This window comes from Pseudogymnoascus destructans (genome assembly GCF_001641265.1).
Source record: "Pseudogymnoascus destructans isolate 20631-21 unplaced genomic scaffold scaffold_22, whole genome shotgun sequence".
NCBI lineage: Eukaryota > Fungi > Ascomycota > Leotiomycetes > Thelebolales > Thelebolaceae > Pseudogymnoascus > Pseudogymnoascus destructans.
This window is the reverse complement of record NW_020167541.1, coordinates 178195-205058: the sequence shown is the minus strand read 5'-3', so window position 1 is coordinate 205058 and position 26864 is coordinate 178195. Positions and strand designations below refer to the sequence as shown.

Genomic DNA, 26864 nt, shown 5'->3' with positions numbered 1-26864 from the left:
CTCAGTCACCGAAGCGGCGGCGTGCAGGACGTAAGGGGGTGGTGGGACGTTGGATCGGAGTCCTGCAGGGGGGGTCGAGATCGGGGTTTCTATTTGGGTTGGCGGATAGGATATATCCGGATCAGTATCCGAATCAGCTCAGGTCATACACGATCCGTGCCGAACACTGACTCTTGATCAACCATTAATTGACACTTACAATAAGGAATAGCGCCCAAGCAAACACCCTTATTTATACACGACCTGCCCAGAAATCTCATATATATTTTGGTCTGCTTGTTATACCTTTAATGATGCAATGATGCTAAAACGCTGGTATCACTTATCAAGATACCCTTCTCCTCTCTGTCACAGCGACTCTATATACCCCTTTACTTCAACAGACTCTCCTTGACACTGATGGGTCCCTCACCGACACCAGTGAAGATGACGCGGCTAAGTCCCTCCTGCAGCGCCTTCACTGCCCTCTCATCCAAATGCGCCGCATCACTCGTCTTAACCTCCGCTCCCTTACCCCCCCACCCCTCAACAGAGCCCAACACAGACTTGATAGCTCCCGCAACCTCAGCCATATGCTCCTCCTCAAAGTAGATAACGCAGTTTGGCCCAGCATCAAACGTATATGCCGCAATAATCTTGCCAGCCTTCTCGTTGATCGCCTCAACCACTCTGATCGCCGCTCTGCTGGTATCATTGAGGTAAAAGATGGGTGGGAAGGTATCCAAGCACGTAGCGTGGAAGCTGTTGCTCTCCATCATCGTAACCTTGCCGAACAGGTCAAAGTCCTTGTCCTTAACAGCCTTAATCATATCCTCCATGTGCTTTGGCACCACAACCTTCGCGCGGTGCTGGAAAAGCTCGGATGTTGCAACAGTAGTCTGCATGCCAGCCGTGCTGGACACGCCCTTCTTCTCAGCAGAGGCGATGAGGATCAAGGCACGCATATTGGGCCAGTGCGAGGCTGGCGCAATCTCAACAGCCTGGGAGTCCGATCCATCAGCCGCAGAGCCCATATCCCACGCCACGTATCCGCCGAAGAGGGAGCGGCATGCCGAGCCAGAGCCTTGGCGGGCGATTCTCGAAAGCTCGGTCTTCGTTGCTGGGAGCTGGTACAGGTCGCCGATTGCGCGGACCAAAGCAGCGAATCCGGCAGCGGAGGAGGCGAGGCCAGCAGCGGTGGGGAAGTTGTTCTCGGACACAATCTTCAGTGTCAATGTGGAGAGCTTGGGGAGAGAGGGGTCGGCGGCCTCGAGGGCGGCGCGGAGTGAGCGCAGTTCGCGGAAGCAGGCTTGCGTGCGTGCGCCGGAGACATCCTGTGGTGAGCCATTTAGGATGAGGGCGTCGTCGGATCCGAAGGAAGAGGAGCAGGCGGCGGTGGTGTGAGTCCTCAGGTCGCATTGGGAAAGGGTTACGGAGAGGGAGGAATTGGTGGGAAGGTTTAATTTGGGGTCACGCTTGCCCCAGTACTTGACGACGGCAATGTTGACGGGCGCAGTGGTGCTGGCCTGGTAGACTGTAGAATCGGCCATTTTGAATAAATTTGAATGCTTGTGGAGAGAAATGAAAAGGGTGCAATATAGAGGGGGGGTTGTTGGAAAGGGCCCAAAATTATCTTACGGGCGCTGGCCTAATTTTACATGGGTGATTTGCGGGCCATATGATGCTCGCCAGACCAGTCCAGGACTAGTTGCCCAGTACAATATCTCCACCGTGACAGTATTCAACACTATGAGAGACCTCTCAAGCGATATCCATGGCACCAAATATCCTTCAAGACCGAGCTAATAAACTCAGTGCTCTATGCTCTATGAGAGAGTATGGAAATAGCTGTACAATAGAGCGATTCAGCAGTGTTTGACAGTCGTCGGCTTGACACTGCCTGATCTGGTAATGCCAAGCAGTACTAGAGTACGGAGTACTACTAGATTATAACTAGATTATATTAGTATTAGAGCAATAGAATCCTTGTTTAGTGCTTACTGTACCTCTTAATTAGGCAATATCAAAAGGGTAAGGTGTAGGAAGTTGGTAGTTTTGGTGATATATTGTCAGTTTGGCGATATTGGCCTTTGATTAATTTTTCTACTTCAGTAAGTGCTTTTAGAACTAGGCGGGTGGGGGGAGGTGGTGCCGGGCGCACAAAGATACATCACGGTACTTCTTTGCCATACAAATATATATGAAAGTAGAAGTACCTATATATACCCTTTTGATACACTTATATAGAGCAACGTATATAGATCATCGTAAATACTTCTATACTACTGTATATTCGCCTTACAATTACATGACGTCTTTTCTAAGGTAATTACTAACTTATATTCTAACTACAATAGGAATCTGGCTGGCTGTTAGCCTTGAACAGATGATCTATCCGTACCATCTGAGGATATATCCGGATCTTACGGATAATGTCAAGAATAGCCAAGAGTAGCCAAGGCCACATAATAGACGTAGAATTGAGTGCCTGATCGGGTTGGGGGTTAAGCGCCTTTTGCTGTGTGGACTGGTGTTGTGTGGTGGTGCGGGATGGGGGGAAGTAAGAGGAGGGAAGGTATGTGTGTGTGGGTGAGGGGATGGGGAGTCTGCGCGTGGCGCGGCAGGTTTGTCTTGGGCTCGTGCGAGCAGGGTTAGCACAAATAATCATAATAATCATGACTAACGTGGTTGTACACCGAGTCGTGAATGTCGCCGAGTCGTGAATGTCGCCGAGTCGTGAATGTCGCCGAGTCGTGAACTTTTCCCTACTTAGCTACCTACGAACTTCAACACGCGTTTCCTCCACAACTACCAATGGAAATCCAAACCCAAGAAGCGCGAATCATTCTAGCTATTGAGGCTCTTCAAACATGTAAATCGCTTAATCGCAGGTCTGCATCAATACTATATAAAGTGCCTTATTCTACGCTTACTGATAGAATGGCCGGCCGACCTTCTCGACGCGAAACCAAAGCCAATAGTCATAAATTGACTGAGCTAGAAGAGGAAGTGATTATTCGAAATATATTGGATATGGATGCAAGAGGATTTGCACCTCGGCCTGCTAGTGTGGAGGATATGGCAAATTATATCCTTGAATCGCGTGGGGGAAAGCATGTTGGGACGCGGTGGGCATATCGATTTATACAACGCCGCCCCGAGTTAAAGACGCGTTTTAATCGCGTTTATGACTTTCAAAGAGCCTTGTGCGAAGATCCTGAGCTTATTGGAGCGTGGTTTCAACTTGTGCAGAACATGAGAGCAAAGTACGGCATCCAAGACTGCGATTTCTACAACTTTGACGAGACGGGCTTCATGATGGGCGTTATTAGCTCAGCTTTAGTTGTTACGCGCGCCGATCGACGTGGCAGAGGCAAGGCAGTTCAGCCTGGCAATCAGGAATGGGCTACAGCAATTGTTTGTGTGAATGCTGAAGGCGGGAGTATCCCTCCGTTTTTAGTAGTTCAAGGGAAATGTCACCTTTCAAGTTTGTATACTGAAGGCGGCCTTCCTCACAATTGGGTAATTAAACCAACAAGCAATGGATGGACCAACAACGAGACAGGTCTAGAATGGCTTCATCATTTCGATAAACATACTTGCAGTCGTGCAAAAGGACCATATCGGATGTTGGTTTTAGACGGGCATGAAAGTCACGAATCAGCTGCGTTTCAGGAATATTGCAAAGCAAACAACATCATAACTCTCTGTCTACCTCCTCACTCGTCTCACCTAACTCAGCCACTTGATGTTGGGTGCTTTAGTGTTCTTAAACGCATGTATGGGCGTCAAATTGAGACCTTTATTAAGGCTCATATAAACCATATTACAAAGGTTGAGTTTTTTATAGCTTTCCACGCAGCTTATAACCAGTCAATAACAACTCAAAACGCCAAAGCTGGATTTCGCGGAGCTGGTTTAGTGCCCTTTGATCCGCAAGTAATCATTTCAAAGCTAGACGTCAAGTTGCGGACTCCTACACCTACAGGATCCCCCTCTATAGACGCTGATCCTTGGGTTTCTCAAACGCCTCGCAACCCAATAGATGCTCTCTCACAGACTACTCTAGTTAAAAATCGCATTGCACGGCACCAAGGAAGCTCGCCAACCCCCATTTTTGCTACTGTTACTGCATTAGCTAAAGGGACAGAGATTTTGGCACATGAAATGACTTTATTGTCAGCTGAAGTCCGCACCCTTCGAGCAGCAAATGAAGCTCTTAGCAAACGCCGGAGGGCTAAAAAGTCTCGTGTCCGTCAAGGGTGTGCACTTTCTGTAGGGGATGCACATGATGATTTGTCCCAAAGGGCAGTTAAGGAGCAAATAAATCGCGAGAAGCGCTCTGGAGGGGTTGGTAGGAATGAGGGGCAACCAGGTGTACGACATTGTGGCACTTGCGGGGGGGCTGGCCATAATGCACGAACTTGTCAGGAGGTCATAGAAGTACTTAGCTCATCAGATTCTAAATAGTTTTAGTTTTAATACATGTTGTGGTTGTTTAATTATACCTTACAGTGGTGGGTATAAAAAAGTTTCACGACTCGGTGACATTCACGACTCGGTGACATTCACGACTCGGTGACATTCACGACTCGGTGACATTCACGACTCGGTGTACAACCACGTTATTCGAAATAGTCAAATATTACATAAGCATGATTATGATTATGAGTTTTTGATAACGTATTTCACAAGCGAGTTGGCCACCCAAGCAAGTTGGCCACCAAAACACCAAAACGCGTCAACTTGACTACAGTCAACTATGCCACAACCAACACAAGCCCAATCCTCAAATCAAGAGGGTAGAATACTATTAGCTATTCAGGCACTAAAGGAACGTCAATTTAAGAGTGTCCGAGCTGCTGCATTATCATACGACGTGTCACGTAGTACCCTTACCAACAGAATGAATGGAATGACCTCCCGACGTGATTCTACCCCAAAATCACAAAACCTAACTTCGTACGAAGAGTCAGCTCTTGTTCAGTATATTCTCGACCTAGATTCGCGTGGATTTCCGCCCCGGCCGCAAGCTGTGCAAGAAATGGCAGACCTACTACTCTCCGAACGAGGTGAGAGCCCTACTGGGAAGAACTGGACTAGTAACTTCATAACGCGTCGTACGGAACTTAAAGCAAAGTTTAGTCGGAAGTACGATTACAAACGAGCAAAATGCGAAGATCCAAAGATAATTGAAGGGTGGTTCACCCTCGTACGAAACACAGTCGCAAAATATGGCATCTTAGAGCAGGACATCTACAACTTTGATGAAGCAGGTTTCGCAATGGGAGTTATTGCTACTGCAAAGGTAGTCACAAGCTCAGAAGCAAAGAGCCGTCCAAAGACTATACAGCCAGGGAATAGAGAGTGGGTGTCAATTATCCAAGGTGTTAATTCGTACGGATGGGCACTCCCGCCGTTCATTATTTTCAAGGCGCAGAATCACCTCTCAGCTTGGTACGAAGACTCAGGATTACCAGACAATTGGGTGATTACGCTTAGTGAGAATGGGTGGACTTCAAATTCAATTGGGTATGAGTGGATTCAACACTTCAATCGACATACAAATGCTCGTACGGTCGGAACCTATCGCCTTCTTATTCTTGATGGACATGAGAGCCACATCTCTGCTCAATTTCAACACTACTGCACAGAACGGAAGATAATTACCCTCTGTATGCCACCACACTCATCACACATTCTTCAGCCTCTTGATGTGAGCTGCTTTGCGCCACTAAAGCTTTCGTACGGAAAGCAGATTGAAACCTTCGTACGGAACCGGCTAAACCACATCACAAAGCTTGAGTTCCTCTCTGCATTCAAAGAAGCATTCAAAGCTACGTTTACAGAGCAGAACATCAAGAGCGGATTCCGAGCTACAGGACTAGTTCCGTACGAGCCACAGAGTGTCCTCTCTCACTTAAATCTACGCTTAAGGACTCCAACACCTCCTATAGTTGAGAGTGACAATTGGACTTCAAAGACTCCTCAAACTATAAGGGAGCTTAACTTTCAAACAGAGCACATTAAGAACCGCATCGTACGACATCAGAATAGCTCTCCTACCTCAATTAATGATGCTGTTAGCTGCCTTGTTAAAGGGGCGGAAATGATGATGCATTCTGCTGTTCTACTTAAGGCAGAAGTTAAGGCTCTACAAGCGGCAAATGAACAGAAAAAGAGGAGGGAAAGGAAGCGCAAGAGGCGTATAATGCAAGGGGGCAGTCTCTCCGTACGAGAGGGAGAGGATATGCTTCAGAGTGCTGAGGTAGAAGCTCAAGTCCGTACGGAGGTGGCAAGTGAGCATTGTCGGCAGGTGGGTTCTACAGGCCGACAGAAGCGCTGTGGCATATGTGGTATTATGGGCCATAACTCCCGTACATGTACGAGGCACAAGGATTCAATTACGATCGAATAAGGGTCATTATGTAGGGTGGTGGTGTAGTAGTAGGCAGTAATAGTCAATTTTGGTGTTTTGGTGGCCAACTTGCTTGGGTGGCCAACTCGCTTGTGAAATACGTTAATCATGAATATTCATGATTATCACATGATGTTAGAATCACGTGGCCTAAGTAATTATCTAGTATAGTAGAAAAGGAAACCAAATATATATTAATCTATCTAAATACTTCTTAAAGTATTAATTTAGCTATAAATTCCTCTTCTAGATCCTCTTCTTCTTCCTTTATAAAATCCCAACTCTTTAAACTAGCTATTACTCTAAAAATGTCTTTAGAAAGCCTATTTCTAATCTTTAAAATAATAAGGCTACCTATACTAAAAAAGCTCTCTATAGGAGCACTAGTAGCAGGGATTTGTAAATAGCGCCTAGCTATAGTAGCTAGAATTGGAAATCAATATTGATTTATTTTCCAATAACGTACATGTATAGCGAAAGCGCCAAACAAGCGAAAGCGCCAAAATGATGCGGTGACCAAACCCCCCAACTAAATGTTAAATTCCTCAACAACAAAACATGCCCCATAAAAACGATGAAAGCCAATTAGTGCTAGCTATCCAGGCTATGCAAAGCGACCCAAAGTTACGCCTTCGAGTTGCTGCTAGGATCTATTCTGTGGACCACCGCAAGCTAGGTCATCGTCTAGAAGGTGTACCTTCACGACGCGATATCCAAGCCAACTCACGGAAATTAACTAACCTAGAGGAGTCTGTCCTTGTTCAGTATATACTCGACCTAGCTGCCAAAGGGTTTCCTCCTCGGCTGTCTGTTGTTGAAGATATGGCAAGTCGACTACTTGCAACACGCGACGCGTCACGCGTTGGGTCGCGTTGGGCTTCAAACTTTGTTAAGCGGCGTGTAGAGCTCCAGACACGCTTTCAGCGCAAATACGACTACCAGAGGGCTAAGTGCGAAGATCCAGAAGTTATTAATGGCTGGTTTGAGCTTGTGCGTAACACAATTGCGAAATATGGTATCGATGAAGCAGATATCTACAACTTTGATGAGACTGGGTTTATGATGGGCGTTATCTCAACTGCTATGGTTGTAACAAGCTCAGACGGGCGGGCAAAAGCAAAGAAGGTACAGCCTGGTAATCGGGAATGGGTTACAGTAATCCAAGGCGTTAGTTCTCAAGGTTGGGCAGTACCACCATTTATCATTGTTGCAGGCAAAAACCACCTTACATCTTGGTATGAGAATAGTGGATTTTCAAGCGATTGGGTGATTTCTGTTACTGAAAATGGCTGGACTACAAATGAGAGAGGCATGGATTGGATTCAGCACTTTGAGAAGCATACAAAGGCCCGGAGTGTTGGTGGTTATCGCTTGTTAGTCCTTGATGGTCATGAGAGCCACCACTCAGATGAGTTTGAGGAGTACTGCAAGGAACACAACATTATTACGCTTTGTATGCCTGCTCACTCTTCTCATCTACTCCAGCCACTTGATGTTGGCTGTTTCGGCCCGTTAAAGCAGGCCTATGGTCGGCAAATTGAAGATATGATGCAGGCTCATATTTCTCATATTACAAAGGATGACTTCTTTCCTGCCTTCCACGCTGCATTTAACACTACAATGACGGAAAGTAACATTTGAGGCGGGTTCCGAGGGGCAGGGCTTCTTCCATTTGACCCTGAGAGAGTGATATCTACACTTGATCTTAAGTTAAGGACACCAACGCCTCCAAGCTCCCGCCCAGGTACTGCTCAACCTTGGGTTTCTCAGACACCAAACAACCCAATTGAAGCTATGTCACAGTCTACATTTATTAAAACTCGGATTTCACGCCATCAAAATAGCTCTCCAACCTCAATCTATGCAGCTGTTGACCAGTTTACAAAGGGTGCATCGCAAATAATGCATCAATTAGCACTGCTAAAGGGAGAGAACCAAAACCTACGACAGGCAAATGAAGTACTAGCAAGCGCCGGAGAGCTAGGAAAACACGACTACAGCAAGGAGGATCACTTAGTCAACAAGGGGCGCAAGAGCTACAGGATGAGAGGGATGTTGTGCAGCAGGTAGAGCAGGAAATAAGGGCAAGCCGTGGTCGGAAGCCAAGGGAAGAAACCCGTGCCCGTCGCTGTGGCAAGTGTGGTGAGACTGGGCACAATGCGCGCACGTGTCAGATTGTAATAGACACCTCTGAGGAAGAGGACTCCGAGTAGTTTCAATTGATTTCTAATGTTGTGGTAGATTTATCGCAATGTTTGTCGTGAGGGTAGATAATTTTGGCGCTTTCGCTTGTTTGGCGCTTTCGCTATACATGTACGTTAGTCTAAAGGATTAATCTATATAATATTAGTAAGTTAATTATTAAAGAGGGTTTGTAAGGACACAGGGCACTCAGCTAACAGTAATAGCATATGAGAGTGCAAGTCGGAGGCTAAACGGATGCTATCCTATAGGTCTACTACGAAGGATACAAAAAAGATGAAGGGGTAACCCCGTTGAGTCTGTTTCCTTAAGTACCCGAAATGGGCCCGATGTCATACTGACATTCGTTGCACTCAGTTTGCTATCAAACTCAAGAGCAAACTTGGAAATCTCCTCCTCAAACCTACAAGTCACTATACATATTTTGGCTTATCACACCAACAACAAGAGCAATACTACTCAACGATTGCTACAACCATCTATGATTCATTACACGTCATCGCTCCTTAGTTACTGGGCCGATATTACCACATAGCATATCTCTACAACCCTCTATGATTCATTACATGACATCACTCATACTACCACATGACATATCTCTACCAACTAGAGGCCTAGGAGCATGAACGATAGCTCTAAAAGCTCCTACGAACCTCTATGATTCATTACATGTCATCGCTCTTTAGTTACCCACAAGATTGGTTAAGTTATGACATAATTTGTCTATGACATAATTTGTCTATGACATAATTTGTCTATGACATAATTTGTCTATGACATAATTTGTCTATAGGGGTACTCTGACCTTGGACCTCCTTTTACTTCCTATAGGCTACGAACCTAAGAGATGGTTCTATGGGATTCTCTTACGTCGACTACAGTTACCAAGCCTGGTAAGTCATGGAAAGTCTTGGAAAATGAGAGAACTACATTCCTTTAGCATAAATAGGATTGCCCTTTCCTTAAGAAAGGGCAAGCAGACAATACAGTAAATCGACTATCACATACTTCCACGTCTGTTCCAAGCTTCCAAGCATTGATCTTGTTACTCCTTGTTTCTGAAAAGTCAGTGAGGTGCTAAACTCTGACTTATCCCTGAGTTCTCAGACTCAACATTTGTTACAACTTGTCTAAACCACTCCACTACATCATACACCTGATTGCTGCATTGTGGAATAGTCTAAGCTACGACCCTTTGGCTCTTTTTCCTAAGACAGTGTGTTGTCTTAGTAAAATCATCCCTTCCTTGGGTGGCTAGATTCTCACATCTGGTGCACCCACCATTACAAGATTGGTAATATCAGGAAGAGGTTGTGAGGGTAGTTGAACTGGCTTTTGAACAATCGTACTCTTTCGAAAACAGTTATAGATTGTCGAGTTTGTAAGGTCGTGATTCCACGATTGAAGAAGCCATCGAATAGCAAGTCGTATATTCATCGTTTGGACAGGATCTTCATTCCTTTCAAAAGCGTCAAGGATGTAAAGGAGCCATTGTCGATGGTAATGAGCTTTGACAGAGGCAATGATACCTTGATCTAGGGCTTGAAATCGACTTGTTGCATTTGGAGAAGCCAGATAACTCGGATATTCGGAGGGGGTGGTGTCGATTTGAGGGCCTTGATATGTGCTGAAAAGTTGTCCATTGTGAGAAGAACCTCCCGTGTTGTACCAATACGAGCATAAAAAGCCCTTAACCATTCTGCCATAATAAACTGATTCATCCAAGCCTTCTTATTCCACCTCCAAACCCCTCCCATTGCTATGACGTTGATGTTTCGTAAAGCTCGAGGCGTTTTCGCCTTGCCAATAAACCAAGGAGGACATTGATCAGTACCAGCAGCGTTACAACAGAATACGACAGACATCCTTGCCTTGTCCATCTTCCTTCCTACTCGAGCCTTCATTGTAGAAAGCCCACAAGATGGCATCATCTTCCAGTATAAACCCGTCTTGTCCATGTTATAAATGTTGTCCTCTAAATACTCCCCAGCCACTGTCTGAATAGCCCTCATCTCATCCTCTGCTGTCTCACTGACTGATGCCCCTTCTCCTTGCCTCTTTCTATTCCGGATGTTGTGACATAGTCGAAATTTCTGTATCCAAGCAATGCTAAACTCTGGCGAAGGCTTCCCTTGATATTGTGGTAGTTGTGACCAAATTCGCTTTGCCTTCTCTTGTAAGATCTCTGCAGTTGTAAAACCTCCTTTTGAATCGATTCGTTCTTGCCACTCAAAAAGAATAGCCTCAATATCTGGCCAAGCCACTTCCCGTCGACGTATATTCGTATCGTTCCTCTTCCCTATTGTTGGTGTATTAATCGGATCATCAAGGTTGATAAATCGGCTGCTAAGGGATTCCGAGACTGTAGATTGACTAATTCGAATGTTGTACTTCTCAAAAAACCAGGCGATACAATCTTTTTGGGAAGGTCGAGGTGTTTTGTTGATGGTCCATTGTCGAAGAGCACAACGCTATTCAATCATCATCGAATTGAGCTTTCTCGAAGGCATTCTATAAGATTCAAAAGATTAGCATAAGTCGATATTCAAGGAGGATCTCACGATATCGGATGTATTGTGTTTTGTATGTAAAAAGCTTCCGTACAGAAAAAGATATCGAGATAACGTAAATATCGGCTAAAAGCATATCGACTTATCGTATTTTTACTGTATACATGTACGTTAACCTGTTTAGATCACCAACCGCCACTTAAGTTTGGAGAATGTGGGTCCTTCGGACCCACATGCATTGCCACCGGAATGGTAGTCACACCCCACCTACATAATCGCCAAAAGCCACCCTCAAGGATACCTGATACCGCCATGAGCTAACTAATAATGTACACCAAAGGCAACTTCACAGCGGTGCGGGATCCATTTCAGGATTTAGTTCATGCCTTTTCACTTGCTCGTTCTTTCTTTCATTTATTCACTCGTTCACTTTTCGATTTCAATATGCCTTCCGAAGTAAGGCGAATTCATTTTGAAGGCACTGATCAAGAATATATTATATACTTGGAATCGTTGATTTTAAATCCCACAAATCCTTATCTTGATTCGGATCCCGGCGAGCAGTGATTTGCGAGGAAAACTGGGTAGAATACTCACACTCTTAAATATTCTACCCTTGTCCGATTAACCACCTATATCAGTACAGTACACTGTTACCAAACCCTGAATTAATACGTCAACTTCACTTCGGTTGATTCTAAGGAAGATATGTTGAGAGAAGTAAAACATTTCGTCAATTTGGGTAAGACGGAGCGAATATCGCTTCACCCTCGACCCAGAGCCGTGGTCGATGCCTGCCCCTTCCCTGTCCAACTCTTGCCGTTTTTCATTTATTCTGCAGCATGTGGCGGTATTTGTATCAGCGGTCACGAACGGCACTGGGCGAACTAAACTGAAAAAGGTTCATCGCTGCTGCAAGTTCAGCGTGCGCAAGTCCGCAGCATGCGCATCGCTTCCTGCCTCCTCTGCCGTATCTGGCATACGCTGCAGTTGGAGCGCCTACGGTGCGGTGAAGCAAGGCAAGGTCGTGGCGTGGCACGCAAGGACTGAGAGGGCAAGATGCTGTAGTGGAGATCGCTGTAGGAACCCGCTGGTGCATCCGCGACGGCCATCTCTGCTCTCACGCACAAGCAGCCGCCCACCGCCCTTGCCTTAACCTGCACCTTGCCCTAACCTGCTCCTTGCCCTAACCTGCTCCTTGCCTTAACCTGCTCCTTGCCTTAACCTGCTCCTTGCCTTTGCAATCAAGGCAGGGCGAGACACGGCGGGCCAAGGCAAGGAAATAGAGCATAAACTCCTTCAATAATTCAACATTGTAGCTGACCATCGCGCTGCAGATCGAACTGGTCTGGTTTAAGCCCGCATTAGAGGGTTTTAGCAACCTGACCGTCGGGCTTTTGACCAAGGCCAGAAGTAGAAGGTGCCAAGCCACTATATGGCAGCCTAGGCTTTGTTGGCGACAGTAATTGTAGACCCTAGTAGATAGTATTAGCTAGGTCTAAAGTAGTAATATAAGAATACTGTAATACCCCCTAAGTGCCTCTTGGTGGGTTTGACCGTGTATACGTGATTTAACCGGAATATGCAGTTGACGGATTTACCGATTTTTGGTCACAAGTAGTACTTACCCCTAATGCACCCCCCATATAAAAATACATAATAATTGCATTTTCGTAAAGTACCTCTCTGTTCCATATTGACCAAAACCAAATTGTCATATTGTGAATAGCCTCAAATACCATGCTAGAAATGCCAATTCGTAGGCAGCAGTTGCTATAGTAGCTACTAGTATACTCCTTTTGCAGCTACGTCATTGCTGCTAGCAGCTTCATATTAGGGTATTATAGCGTCTATACCAGCTGCTCCTTGAGTATAAGCATAAGATGTAGAGTCTTGATGCATAGGGTTAGGATTCACCAGTTAAGGTAAAGCATTATCTACGGTAAGGAAGCCCCTTTTATTATGTACTATACTAATCTATATAGCTTCTCAATTGAAGAGATCTAGTGGCTCTTACCCCTCCTTTGACTTAGCTTCATAGCTAGACTCTTGCCACATCATCTAATCGTTTACAGACTGTAAATAGATAACGTAAGGTTGTCTAGCGTTACAACAGCTTGCTATTACTAGCCGTGCTAATTCTTATAGCCATTATATACTACATGCTAGGCTCCATTAGGGCTAGAAGGATGTGAGAATCCTCGAAACAGAGCCCTATATATGAGGGCATTAACCGATAGCCTCTATAGCTATAGAAAATGCTTGCATCTTATCATATGATAGATGTAGCGCCTAAGCAAGATTTGTGCCAAACCAGCTGAGTAAGTGCTAGCAAGTATCATTAAATATAATACTAAGCTAGTTACTAGATTGTCTAAAGATCCATGTACAAGTGCTCTACTAGTTTGGATATGCTAAACAGGTAAGCATAACGCAAAGAGCAGTTTCTAGTAACCTAGTGACAATATATGATATCGTAGACTTGAGCAGATTATAGACAGCAAGGAAGAGTCTAAATGGCTCTTCCTATATAGTGATCTAGCATATCAGTGTACAACTGGTATTATGAGCCCCTTTAGTTATACAAGGGGTCGTCACTACTTATCACCCGAAGAACAAGCGTTTAATCGCTCGATCTCCTTAGTGAGAATAGCTGTTAAGAACTGCTTTGGTTGTATTCAACAGCTATTCTCATATACAGCATTTAGTAAGGGGTTAAAATCTAGCAGCCAATCAGTAGCAGCTTAGTTTGCTGTTGCTATTCTACTAACGAACTACCATACTTGTATGGTAGGTAATTTGATATCATGGAGATTCAAAGTTGATCTACCATCAATTAAAGAGTATTTGTATATATTAGAATAGATAGCTATATAGTAATTAATCCCCTTGCCCATATCTATCTCTAATTGCTATATAAATGAAGAGAACATCACTAACTGTTCTCTTTGAAGATCCTTAAACTAGATAGCAATTCCAGCTTGAAGCCGCTCTTCCTAAGCCTTAAGCCGGCTTTCTAAATGCTCCTCTAATACCTCTGGATTTAGCGGTGGTGGCGGCAAAGCATGGCTTTTACAAGCCCCTCTATCATCAAGAAGAGTCGCTCTTTTCGATCATCTTCTACTGCCATGTATTGGTGCTTTTGGGATCACTAAGAAGAAGATAGGTGTGGCGAAGGAGAGGCACTAGTAAGTGTAATAATGGAGTCTAGCTAAGACTGTCATCATCCTTAATGATAACGGCATCTTCAACTCTATCACCACTTACTAATTGCTATGCTTAGAGCACTAGGAGGGGGTTCTACAGTGAGGGTAATGGCAGGTTGATAACCTGCTTCTCCTTCATTGTGAGAAGTATTGCTGCCTAAGCAAGGAAAGAAGCCTCACCCCTTGCCCCTATAGCACCCTAGTGCTCCTTCCACTCCTACATAGAATACTAGTAATTGTTAGTATAAGCATATCATTATAAATAATCACTTCAGTCACTAGCACCAGCATAGTACACTCGATTAATGTTGAATTAATTATATTACTAATCTATACACTAACTATATACAGTAATTCAAAGCTGGCCACAGCTAAACAGAAATCTGTCTAGCTGTAACCAGCTTTTAGCACTTAATCGCCAAAAGCAGATGATTCTTCATCATTTAGAACAGGGTGTAACGCTGACTTCTAAATGATAGAAGACACAGAGGTTCTCTTGCGTAAAGGTTTACTTATCAGAGGAGGCAGGGGATCAGACACAAAGGCTTCAAGTAACACGTTACTAGTATATAACAAATACTGTATTGAGTTGAGCACGAAGCTCCTATCTAAGGAAATACTATCTACTTATATAGTGGCGTCGTGCCTAGTGGACTCCTGGGAACTCACTCGAGTCCTCGGAGTCCTGGACTCTTAGGATTCTTCTCATCATCCTGCGAGTCCGTCACGTGCCTAGTGGACTCCTGGGAACTCACTCGAGTCCTCGGAGTCCTGGACTCTTAGGACTCTTCTCATCATCCTGCGAGTCCGTCACGTGATACTTTCGGAACTACTATTCCCCGCTGCCCCTCCAGGTACCAGGGCCGGTCTCATGCGACCTCCCTCCTTCCTGTCCTGTAGTTGGCCAGCCTTCTTGTTCCGTCGTAACACAGGAGGTAGTAGGGGGGCAGTAGGGTTAAATAGCAGCTTAGCACCTTACTTTTTAGGCATTGGTCTAGCTGACAGTCAGGTTGCTAAAACCCTCTATTAGAGGGATTTACTGTTGTACCTTTGGCTAGACCATTACCCAAAGCAGTAATTGCCAAGCCACCCCCCTACCTGCTTTACATTACTGGCTTGAGCCTGATACTAAAGGAGCTAGGCATGGTCGATTTAGGCGAAGGCCATAGGACAATAGGGGGCTTAACGTCAACTAGCAACCTCCTTACATGGTGTATGAAGGAGAACAGTACAGTATGAATTAATGGACAAGGCTGAGTGAATAGAGGTTTTACCTGCTTAACCAACAATGTAATTGGCCATTACCTATTGTAGTAATTGCCAAGCTGCTAAGTGAGGCTAGTATTATATATTAGAATATTAGAATTAAGATGCCCACTCATAGACAGCACGTGATAATTGCAGCTGCTACAGCTATGATTATCTATTATATAATAAGATGTTGGAATTCTTAAGAGCTGTTAAAGCTATTAGCAGCTGCCCTCATATCTAGGGCTTTGTTAATGGAATGTTTTGAGGATTCTGTCAGATAGAAGCGATGAAGCCTAGCGTGCCATTTATAATGGCTATAAATGTTAGCACAGCTAGTAATGACAAGCTATTATAATGCTAGATGGGCTTGCTTCATCACTTTGTAGGCCCTTCCTTAGTACTATAAATAGGCGTTTAATCACTTGCTATCATCTATAAGGATAGCTGTTAAGAACTACTTTAGCAAAACTTAACAGCTATTCTCATATACAGCCTTTAGTAAAGGACTTTGGTTAGGAAGTCAACTAGTTACTATATACTTTATAGTTGCTGTTACGATGGTCATGGAGGTCATGATGCTAGTCTGGGTAAAGTAAGCTAGATTGAATGTAAAGAGAGAAGAAGAAGAAAGGAAGGAAGAAGATGAGGCTATTCCTCATTATATGCAGCTGTGCACTTAGCGATCCCTTGTAACCTTATTGGCTACTATAGCTGCCTGTTCCTATAGTTGCTAGCGGCTGTGATGTGTGATCATAACAGTTGCTATTCTACTTACAAATTACTATACTTATATTAATGACAATTTGATATCATGGCACTTCAAAGTAGACCTGCCATTAATTAAGGTGTATTTATGTATTAAAACTATATAGCTATATACTTAATCTACCCCCCCTTGTTCTTCTGTCTCTTAATATATCTAGTGTATAAATGATGAGAACATTACTAACTGTTCTCTTTGTATACCTTTAAGCTAGGTGGCGATTCTAGCTTAAATCTACTCCTCCTGTTACTAGAGGTGCACTTCTAACTGCCTCTTAATATTATAAAGGGTAGTTAATACTTATAAAGGCAGTTTGTAAAATGCCTTTATAAGGTTGTCTATTTTAGAGAAGAAGTGCTCATTAAGGCTGTTCACTCTACTAGTGGCACTAGACAAGGGATTAAATGCAAGAAAGTCACTAGGGGGCTAAGTCATGAGTTAGGAAGATGTCATAGGGACAAGGACCACATAACCTAATCCTTAAGGGATCTAGGATTGTCTAGGGATCGAAGAGGTCATAGGGACAGGACCACGTAACCTAATCCTTAAGGGATCTAGGATCGTCTAAGGGTCATCTAGGGATCATTTAGGGACCATCTAGGTAGTAGACAGGATCTACTAGGCATGACACTACTATATAAGTAGATAGCTATCCCTTAGATAGGAGCTTCGGAGCTTCGTGTAATGCTGCTTCCTATCTAATAGGATGTATATAGGTTTCTTGCATGTTAGGTTTAACTTAACAGAGAAAGAAGGCAGGGGATCAGCCACAAAGACTTTCTAAGTAACACGTTACAGTATTATAAAGAATACTACATTGAGTTGAGCACGAAGCTCCTATACTATCTACTTATACAGTGGTGTCGTGCCTTGTAGATCCTGTCTAGTCTATAGACCATGTAGGATCAGTCATGGCCTATAACCTCCTTATGACTCACGGATCCTGTCTAGTCTATGTAAGAATGCCTTCTCGTCTCTCACTCTAAGGAGCAGACTCTGAGTAGCTGCGGGTCACGTGTGATCATTTGGGTGGGCTAACTGAGTCGGATGGGTTTCGGGTCTTAAGGGAATTGACTCACGGGGTTCCCCCTTCATCTTTTTTGTATCCTTCGTAGTAGACCTATAGGATAGCATCCGTTTAGCCTCCGACTCGCACTCTCATATGCTATTACTGTGAGCTGGGTGCCCTGTGTCCTTACAGTCTATAGTGTTGAACACATAATTGGAGTTTGACGACTTGATTGAGTAAACTATGGGTGTGAAGCCCTATATATACATATAGCCAGTATACAAGCTACACTGTGCAGCGTACATCTAGGAACGTAGTTCCAACATATAGACTATGTAGGATTAGTCACGTGGTCCTAGTCTCGTGACCACTTCATGACTTATGTGTAACTTTTAACCGTAGCCTTCTAACAGGTTAGGTCATGTAGCACTTCCTATGACCTTCCTATGACTCATATATTCCTTGTCTTAGCGCTACTAGTAGAGTAGGCCGTAACAATACTCTCTAGATAGAGGGTAGTAGGAATAGAGGTCTGTGTAGTAGCATCATATAATGTAGTATATAGGGCAAAATTATCACTTTCTAGGGATCATCATTTAAACACATGTATTACTAATATATAAGCTAACTACATTAGGCAATTATCATAAAGGGCAGACTAAACAGAAGTCTACTTAGTCTATCATAGGTAGGTAGGAAGTAGGAAGGGGGGTTGGTTATAGGTCTACGTTAAGGGTGCCCTGCTATAGCGCCCTAGGTTGCCCAAGGTTGCTTGCTATTAGGCTACAAGACTGCAAGACGGCGCCTGGCCCTAACTCGCTACCAAGACAGCAGGGGCCCAACTGCAACGGGGGACAAAGGAGTAGATAAAGGTAACCTACTGTCTGCCCTTCCTAATATTACCACATCTAGTAATTAGGAAGGGTAGGAAAATAGGGGCGGTAGGAGAAGTTGGCGCGATGTCTCAGATACTGGGTTTCTCTCTTCTTTGTTTCTATTCCCGTTTTGGTTTGCGGGGGATTGAGACACTGGCTGGGACGAGACACTGTGCGAAAGATGGGATGGAGATAGGGTACGCAAACCACTGCGGCTGCGTCGACATTACTCATGTTACAGTGGCGGGGGATAAACACAGTGGGCTCGCCAATCGGGCTTCAACCGTCGCCGCCGTCGTCGTCGCTGTCTTGGACGTCTTGAATGGCGACTGAGTTTTGTCTAAGACCACAGCCACACGGCCGAATGCTGTTTACACCCACCTTGCTATCAACACTGGGTTTACCGGCTGTCTCATCCCATCATATCCCACCGTCCCCTCCCTCCAATCCCCTTCTGCGCCCTTTCGAACCCCGCGTCGCATTGCCTAAGCAACATCACCGTCGTGATGTTGCTCGCATACGTTTCTGAGCACGGGATTCGCGATTGGGCCTCCTCTCAACGCCCAGAGCCCTGGCACGCCGTGCTCAGCCGCAGGAAATCGCACCATTCAGCGCTCGTCGTTGCGGCTGCATTAAGCCAGCCCCGCAGCCGCTCGATTGGGATGAGCGGTTGGTTGGATCTATTGAGCTGTGTCCCTGTTAAGCTTGATGGAATGACGGGAAATGCAGCTATACTGTTCGGACTGAACCAAGCTGTGCATACGGTACTGTACGGGCACTCAGTCCTGCATAAGGGCTGCGATGTGCAAGTGCCGCGGCCCTGCATAGGATATGTGAACATAAAGTACTTATGTATGCATCCGCGACGGCCAGGGGGAGGGAGACACGAAGCAAACATCGGCCCTCTCCTCCCTGGAGCGATCAGGGGTGCATAGAGCAGAACTTTTCTTCGTGGTGTTTGAAGTACTACTTGCTTACCCGAATCACTTGCCACACAGAGAATCATATCACATCACACTCCTTAACTTATGGTTACATCGCGCCTCTGCCATTACAGTACAGCACCCCCCCAACCGCCCCAGCCGCCTCCTTCTCGCCAAACGCGCCCTGATAAGGAACGTAAGACACCCGTCATCCTAATCTCCCCCATCTCCCCGCCTCAGACATCTCCTCGGCCTTGTATGAGCGAGTGAGGGATGCTAGCCTCATCCGTTTAGTCCTGTCTCGAGCAGTGTATATCCCTACTCCGTACTAACATCGTAGACCAGAGCGGCACCACACATGATTGGCAAACCCAAACCCAGATCCTGAACCCCATCTACGAGTTGTTTTGGTGTGTTGGTGTGGAGGGGGGGGATGGATCGGAGGGATCAGAGGGGTCAGAGGGATTAGAGTGTTTGCAGTGTGGCTCGAGACAGCCTGGCCAAGGAGAATGGTTACCATATTTCCGGACCACTGTAGTCAATCGTAGATTCGCCCCGTACTTTGCGGGAGATCGGGCATAGTCTAGGAGGAAAGAGGGGGATGCGCGCAAGGACACGAAGATCTCTTGCTTTTTGGGTTCGGTAGCGGTACAGCGAGCTTTAACTCGGCGAGATTCTCTGGAGTTGGATAGCACAGTAACGTCCTGTTGTCTCCAGGAATCAGGGGAAGACACGCACATACACTGTATGTTGCAAAGAACGTATACAGGATCCCAACACCCCGTCTCTCTCGCCGTCCTAGCTCGCGAACAATTCCCCAAAGAGGCGCCTCCGTCTCCCTGCCCATTCTCATCCATCCCATCCAGTCCCCCCGTCGCATCCTCCCCGGCCCATGGCCTCCCCGGCCCATGGCCTCCCACCCCCCGTCCTCTACCCAGATCCCAAACTCCCCCATTGCCTTCCTGTACTACCCACGCAACACAGTGCAGCATGAGTCGAGTTGACATCACGGATGCCCTGCCGCGCCCCGGATGATCTCCAATGCCTCGCAACCATGTAAGGGGAAAGGTCGCCTGCTTCCGCGGTAGCGCCTCCTATACGTCCTCGTCGTCCTCCTCATCCCGTCCCTCCGCCGCGTCCGCCGCCGCGCCTGATTGGCATTCTCAACACACACAAAACCAGCCCCAGATGCGCCGCGCTGCATTTGACGTCCTCTTAGCCTGGGCCGGCACTGGCTGGATGGTCGCCCGTCAACGCGCCACACAACGAATGCGATCGTGTGGCGTCAATCCAGCCGCAACCTACATGGGATGCACACACAGACTGGCCGCTCACTCGTCCGCGGGCCATGCGGGCCACAACATGGACCATGGCACTGGTAAGTGGGCGGGCCCCAGCGAGCGACAAGGGGCAGGCAATCAGTGGATTGGGGGGCTTATGCAGTGAGGTGAGACAGCGGCATTTTGCCTGACAGGACTGGCGAGGTGCAGTGTAGTCCAGTACTTGTTGTGCGTGATGCTAGTGATGTACATCACGGCGATAGGCACTTTCTTTTGCTTGTTTGTGGTGGATGGTAGGCTGGAGAGGCGATGTCTCACCGGCGACTGGGCTGGGCTCTGCGCTGAGAGGGCACGGAGGTACTACACTGTCATGACCGAGCATCGGGGAGGGTCCGCGGCCAGCGGCTGTCTTTGCGCTCCAGGGAACACGACTCGCCGACGGCATGCTATAGACATATAGTAGGCAATAGTGTAGACATGCGCCCTGTTTTGTTTATATGGAGTTCGCGGGGTTCCGAGTCTCGAGTATCGAGAATCTAGCATGGTGTGCAATGCATCACGCCAGTCCCGGCGTGTTTGCGGTGTGTTGGTATATGCATAGCAATGCCAAAAACAATTATCGACCTCCTGTACGTACTATACATCTTTGCCGTGGCTCTTAGAAACCCATCCCCATCCAGCGCATCCCTCCACATCGCCCACTATTCGGGCAGCATTCGCGCATTAGAACCACTCAACCCTCGTCCTCGCCCCTTGTTTATGCGTTACCGCATTTCCGGGAGCGGGCAGTAGAGAGTTTCCCCGGCGTTTCCCAAGCCCATCGTTCATCACCGCTTCGTGACCGAGATAAGGGTTTCCATGTAGAATCAATCTCCCTGTATGACTTCCCTGTGCAGGTTCGGTTCGGGCGCGTCGCACAGTATAGTGGCATACGCGGAGCGATCCTGCACCTATCCTTTATCCCCTCCCAGCCATGGACAATGTGAGGTTGCAGGGAGCTGGAGGGGGTTTCGGCGAGCATGCAAACATCATTCAGCTCTCCCTTCCTTGCCTGTATACCATATTGTGTGTGTGAACCTTACCTCTCCCCCTGAAGGGGCTTGCTACTCCACATCACCAGGTGCAAGAAGGCCCAGTCCGTCGCGCATTCATTTTGAATGTCTTTACCCTCCCGCTGTAGTTACCCTCAGCGCAGCCTATAGAGCCCGCAATAGCAAACACCCCAATACGGCGTGTTTTATGCCCGCCAACCGATGGCGATATCGCTATCCATCGCCACCATATGCCCTCCCATGCCTTAACATCCCCCTAGCACGCCAACTCAGGACCGCCTGCCACCACCCATCGCATGCCTACGCCAACGCCACATCGCCGCTGCCGAGTCCGCCGTCCCTATCTCCGCCTCCATGCACGCTGCAAACACCGCTTCAAGCCCCCGTTCTGTCGCTGGCCGTTCGACGCCTGGAGCCCTGTACAGAGTACTCGAAGTGCATTCCTCGGGCGCTGGTGGGAGCCGGTTCGGTTGGCAGACCAGGCCGGGCTGGACTGGGGCGAAGTGGCGGTGGTGCTTCTTGTTGTTGGTTGCTGGTAGAATGAGAATGTCTAGGTTGGTAAGGCGTCCATATCGAAGTCCAGATCCGTAGGTAGTCACACCGTCGTCATAGCAGAGCGACGATGTAACTCACGGGACCTTCATTCATCATCGATTCCTCATTCCAGAAACAACGTTGTTGCATACGTACTGAAGAGACCACCAATGTTGACTCCCAATATTACCCTGACCCAGCAACCAGACAAGCCTTCCTTCTGGATATCTTACGCAAAATCTGAGAATCGATTAAGCCTAAACCCGACGCCTACGCGCCTACCCGGCGGGCGGCCTATCGATCAAGCCAAGGTCCAAAGACCAACCAACGACCTAGATGTCAAATGTCGAACTCATATCTGGCTCCTGGCACAGAAGACAGAAGTACATAACTTACATCGCCGCTAATCGCGGCCGATCGCCCTCGCCCCAACAACCATCCCTACCCTCCTCCCACTACATCCCCCCCGCCACTTCGCCCCTCCCATCCCGCTCCCCCTTACCCCTTCCATCCTCGAACGCCTCCTCTCGGAGGAAACTTACCACTAAGAGTGCATACATACGCCGCATACATACGCAGCCCAAGTCCTCCAAGCACGATGCTACTTTGGTTATCTCTCCTCCCCCTCCCCCTTCGCTCACCCCTGCGCACGTCTCTCGCGGTACTGTACATCCCGATCCCCCCCCGCCCGGACGACCCACTCTCTTAACCAAGGGTGGCGGCGCTCTCTCTTTTTGATCTGAGACCAGTACCCGCGTATTTACTCTTCGCGCTCACGGCTGCATGTCCTCGTTTGTTACAAGCATTGGCACGGCGGGCGAGTCTTAGAAGGGGGGGATCTGATCTAGGAGGGATGGTGAGTTGACGACTGGGGAGGAGGGGAAAGGAGGGGAGTCTAGGAGGGTACGGGTTTTTTTTTATATATAGGGCGTCCTCCTTCCTCGCTGGGGAGGATGAATGAATGTGAGAAACAGGCAACAAAGAGTTCTTGGTTTATACTTTACTATATTATACAACGGTGGCTTTACTCTTTTATCGTTCGAGAACAGACAGACATCTATAATTACGGAAGCTACGTTAATAAGGCAGACACGACAGATATATACGAAAACACACAAAGATCAGTGCAAGGGTTCCTCGAGCGAAAGACAGCCATCCTCGCTGCTACGCTCATCACTGCCATCCGCAGCCTTGCTTTTGCAAGTAAGTCGTTGAGGCCCAAGGCTGGCTGGGCCGGCATTCTCATCTCGCGGCATGCCGTTTCTAACATTCCGTCAGATTCGCTCCCATCACCCCATCGACTCCCTCCAGCCTCGTTCTCATCTCTAAAAGACGACGGGAGACCAGTTGAGATTCCTCATCACCTCGCTATACTGTACGAATCCCTACCTACCCCTCCAAACTGAACCCGCGGCTGCCGCCGTGGCCCCAAGCACAACGCCGTGCAACATCGAAATCACACCAGCATCGTCCAAATAGCTAACACCACCATGCAGTGCACAGCTCGAGCTCCGCCTTGCCAGTGCATGATTCGCTGCCTTCCAACCTGCACCACACAAGCTCCGCCTTATCTGCACACTGCGTGTAGGCACCCCGCCGAGAACAGTAACCACCAGGTCTGCTATTAGGCACGACGAGCCGTGAGCGGCCCTGCATCCTTCTCTCTCCTTCGCATCGTCTCTCGGCCCGCGCTGCTGACTTTGAGACGACGACGATATGGTCACCGTTCCAAGCTTCGACCGCGTCAACTGGTCGAGTGAGACCGAGCGTAAACCCGAAATTCAGTCCAGCACAATGACCACTTACTTTGAAGAAACGCGCGCTTTGGCGCAGGCAGCGAAAAATATGGTAAGCATCAGGGCCATCGTACTAGACAATGGATCGAGCCTAACGTACTACAGGCCATCAACATCGCACTGAGTGAGTACTGCGGTATCGAATCCGCCGCCTATGCTCTCGCAGTGATCCGTCCAGACGGCAGAGTCGCTACCTTCGTCTCTGATGAGGTGAAGACGGATTCCAAATTCCTCTTCACATCTGCCTTCCACAACGAGTTCCTGGTCGCTACGGGCCGGGCACCATCGCGTACGTCCCATCTATCCAACTTCACGATCACCACTAACCCAGCGCCCCAGATCCCATGCTCAAGCATGAATCAGATGGAGAGGCGTCGTACACGCAAAACGATCTCCGCAGCACCCGCTACCTCAGCCAACTCGGCCCATACCGCAAGCGCACTCCTCCCCGCTCCCATAACGCATACGACGATGATTCCTCCACCGACTCCTCCGGTTCCCGCAAACGCCTCCGCGCCACTGCTACTCGCTCCCGCGAGCGCGCCATCCCTACCCTTCCCACCCGCACGATCTCCATCGGCGACGACGCCGCACGCGATGATGTCTATCGCCAGTGCCTCAAGGATATGCAGCAAAATGGATGCAAGGTTCTCGGAAAGGCATGGGTCAAGCTTCTCGAGCCAAAGAAGCAGTCTACGTACCCATACACCAAGGGTGCGTCGAAGAGGCCTCCGTGGTGGCCCGCAATGACGGGGCCAAACAAGATTAGGCATAAGGAGCCAGATCACTTGCACAAGCGTGGTATGTTACCGCCTCTCCAGTTTGAGATAGACTCGAGCTGACAAAGTATCCAGAGCGCATCATCCTCCTCATGCACATCCTCGGCCTCATCATAAACCAAGACCCCACCAGCGTGGCCCGCCAACGCGGCGTCGACGTCGCAAAGCTTGAAGAAGTCACCCGCGAAGCCATGGCCACCTGGTTCGCCGACCGCGAAAAGCCAAAGAACGCCGAAAAGCGAGGCTACCTCACCCAGCTCTTCCGCGTCCTCTACAAAGAAGAACGCTACCGCCGCGGCGAGCTCGACGGCTCCGCAACCGTCTCCGTCAACGACGGCGCCGGAACCACTGACGACGACGACGACTCCGACCCATGCCCACACCACCACCAGGCCCACCCCATCTCGCCATTCCTCCCAACCCCATCATCCTCGCTACTCTCCCCATCCCACCCAATCACCTCCACCGCCGCAACAGACATGCAAGACTACTACCCCCCCGGCCTCCCCCTCCGCTCCTCCTACATCCCCACCACCCCCGACACCACAGCCGCAGACGACTACGCCGATGCCCCTTACCCAATCCACCACCACAGCACCCTAACCCACAATCAACACCCCCAACAACCACCCACCTACCCCACCCGCGCCTGGCCCGCACAGGAAATAAACATCTACACCGGCGGCTCCCCATGGCCGACGCCCCCAGCCGCGACCTCGGTGCCAATGCAGCACTTCCCCTTTGGGATCTCCACCTCCTCGCCGCCTCAACAGCAGGGGCAAGGCGCGGTGTTTCTGCCTCCGCCAATGGCACAGGGGTACGAGGATGTGAATGGTGCGAGGGGAAGCTTTGATGGGGGATGGGAAGTCATTTGATTGAAGTCGTTTGATTGACAGGTGTTCGCGCTTGCTTTGGTTTGCTATGGTTTTTCTTTGGACCTGGTTTGCCGGCTTGGATGGGTGGTGGTTTGCTTGTGGGGCGGGATGATACCATGCGCTATGCAGTGCTCTTTCGTTGCTTTATTTGTTTCTTGGCTTTGCTTTGCTTGCTTAATGCAATGGGGTGAGATGGAGATGGGATGGCCTTACACTTCCTCCGCGGGGCTTCAACACGACAATATTGATCTGAGAGGAGTGCGATTTGGCAGTTCGATTGGGTTCTCTTTTTTTGTTTTTGTTTTTCATTTGTTTATGTTTGTTGCTTGTTCTTTCATTTGTTTTTGGGCGGCTGTCTGAATTATTTTTATGGGCTTGGAATGGGGGATGTTGGGTGGAGTATAATGATGATGACAGATGAGGGATGACTAGGTTAAGGATGGGAATGACAACGACGAGATCGATATGAGAAAGATGAAACGCTGGAAGAAGCGCGAAGAAGGGGAGTGGCTGGCAGGCGACGGCTATAATATATACCTTAACCTACCACCAAAACAACAAAACAAGATATAGGATAAATAAATAAATGGTATCATTGTTATCCCAAACCTCATTCATGCATCATCCATCTGAGAACTGCACTGCCTATGTGACTTCCCCTATATAACTGCGTCAAATCTGCACTTTTCACTTGGTAAGACACTGCGTCAGCATTCAACATCCCACTAGTGATCCATCCCTCCCCAAGGCGTAGAAGCCAGTGGCCAAGGCCTACCCGCACGAGAACTCTCTGCACGAGAACTCTAGTTCACCGAGGCTTACAATAAGCGCACCCTACTAAGCAAACTGTAGCTCTAGGGCTCGAACGACTGAGTTCCGAGGAGGAAGTTCTGATGGAGAAAACCCCATTTCGTGAAATCTGGTCATACGTGGTAGTCGTATAGCCCTCCTGCTTGATATGTGCAAGGTGGCCCTAGAAGCTGTGTGTGACTGGTGTTAGCCGTAACAGAGAAGTCTGCAAAATCATTTATATTAATATTGACATTTAAATTTAAATTTATTACTGCCAGGGGACCACAGCGCACGGTCCTTAACCGAAGAAGCACGGAAGCGTTTAAAATTGTCTATAGGTGCGCGAAAAGCGGCGTGGAGGGGGGCGGCAGCAGCAGGCCGCCTGCTGCCGCCAGATCACTACCACATTACTGCCAGATTGCTGAAAACACCGCTCGAGGACACCATGAGGACTGTGGCTCACGGTCCTTCACCGAAAAAGCGCAAGGCGGTCTGAAGGTGACTATAAATGCGCAATATCACGGCAAGAGGAGTAGCAGCAGGGACGGCGACAGTGGCTGCTGTAGTCTGCTACTAGATCACTACTAGGCTACTCACGGTACAGGATAGCTCGCAAATGC

The 26864-nt window shown here is 47.8% G+C and overlaps 4 protein-coding genes across 4 annotated transcripts; 3 read left to right on the top strand and 1 right to left on the bottom strand.

Moving 5' to 3' along the window:
• Positions 1–239: 239 nt before the first annotated feature.
• On the bottom strand, positions 240–1552 carry MVD1 (diphosphomevalonate decarboxylase). Its single transcript, XM_024471347.1, has one exon. The coding sequence runs from the start codon at positions 1527–1529 to the stop codon at positions 372–374; it is 1158 nt and encodes a 385-aa protein (XP_024321070.1). The 5' UTR covers positions 1530–1552; the 3' UTR covers positions 240–371.
• An 18625-nt stretch (positions 1553–20177) lies between these two features.
• VC83_07781 (uncharacterized protein) lies at positions 20178–20582 on the top strand (the record flags this gene model as incomplete). The annotated part of the gene is made up of 1 exon (XM_024471346.1): positions 20178–20582. The coding sequence occupies one exon, from the start codon at positions 20178–20180 to the stop codon at positions 20580–20582; it is 405 nt and encodes a 134-aa protein (XP_024321071.1).
• A 2373-nt stretch (positions 20583–22955) lies between these two features.
• On the top strand, positions 22956–23532 carry VC83_07780 (uncharacterized protein; the record flags this gene model as incomplete). The annotated part of the gene is made up of 3 exons (XM_024471345.1): positions 22956–23205; positions 23281–23377; positions 23499–23532. The coding sequence occupies 3 exons, from the start codon at positions 22956–22958 to the stop codon at positions 23530–23532; spliced, it is 381 nt and encodes a 126-aa protein (XP_024321072.1).
• A 186-nt stretch (positions 23533–23718) lies between these two features.
• Positions 23719–26061, top strand: VC83_07779 (uncharacterized protein; the record flags this gene model as incomplete). Its single annotated transcript, XM_024471344.1, has 4 exons — positions 23719–23850; positions 23904–24087; positions 24138–24599; positions 24653–26061. 4 exons carry the CDS (start codon positions 23719–23721, stop codon positions 25450–25452), a joined length of 1578 nt encoding a protein of 525 aa, XP_024320992.1. The 3' UTR covers positions 25453–26061.
• Between the last annotated feature and the right edge of the window lie 803 nt (positions 26062–26864).

Bases quoted from the DNA above. Each gene is read 5' to 3' on its own strand.
- MVD1 (XM_024471347.1), bottom strand. From the start codon at position 1,529: ATGGCCGATTCTACAGTCTACCAGGCCAGCACCACTGCGCCCGTCAAC.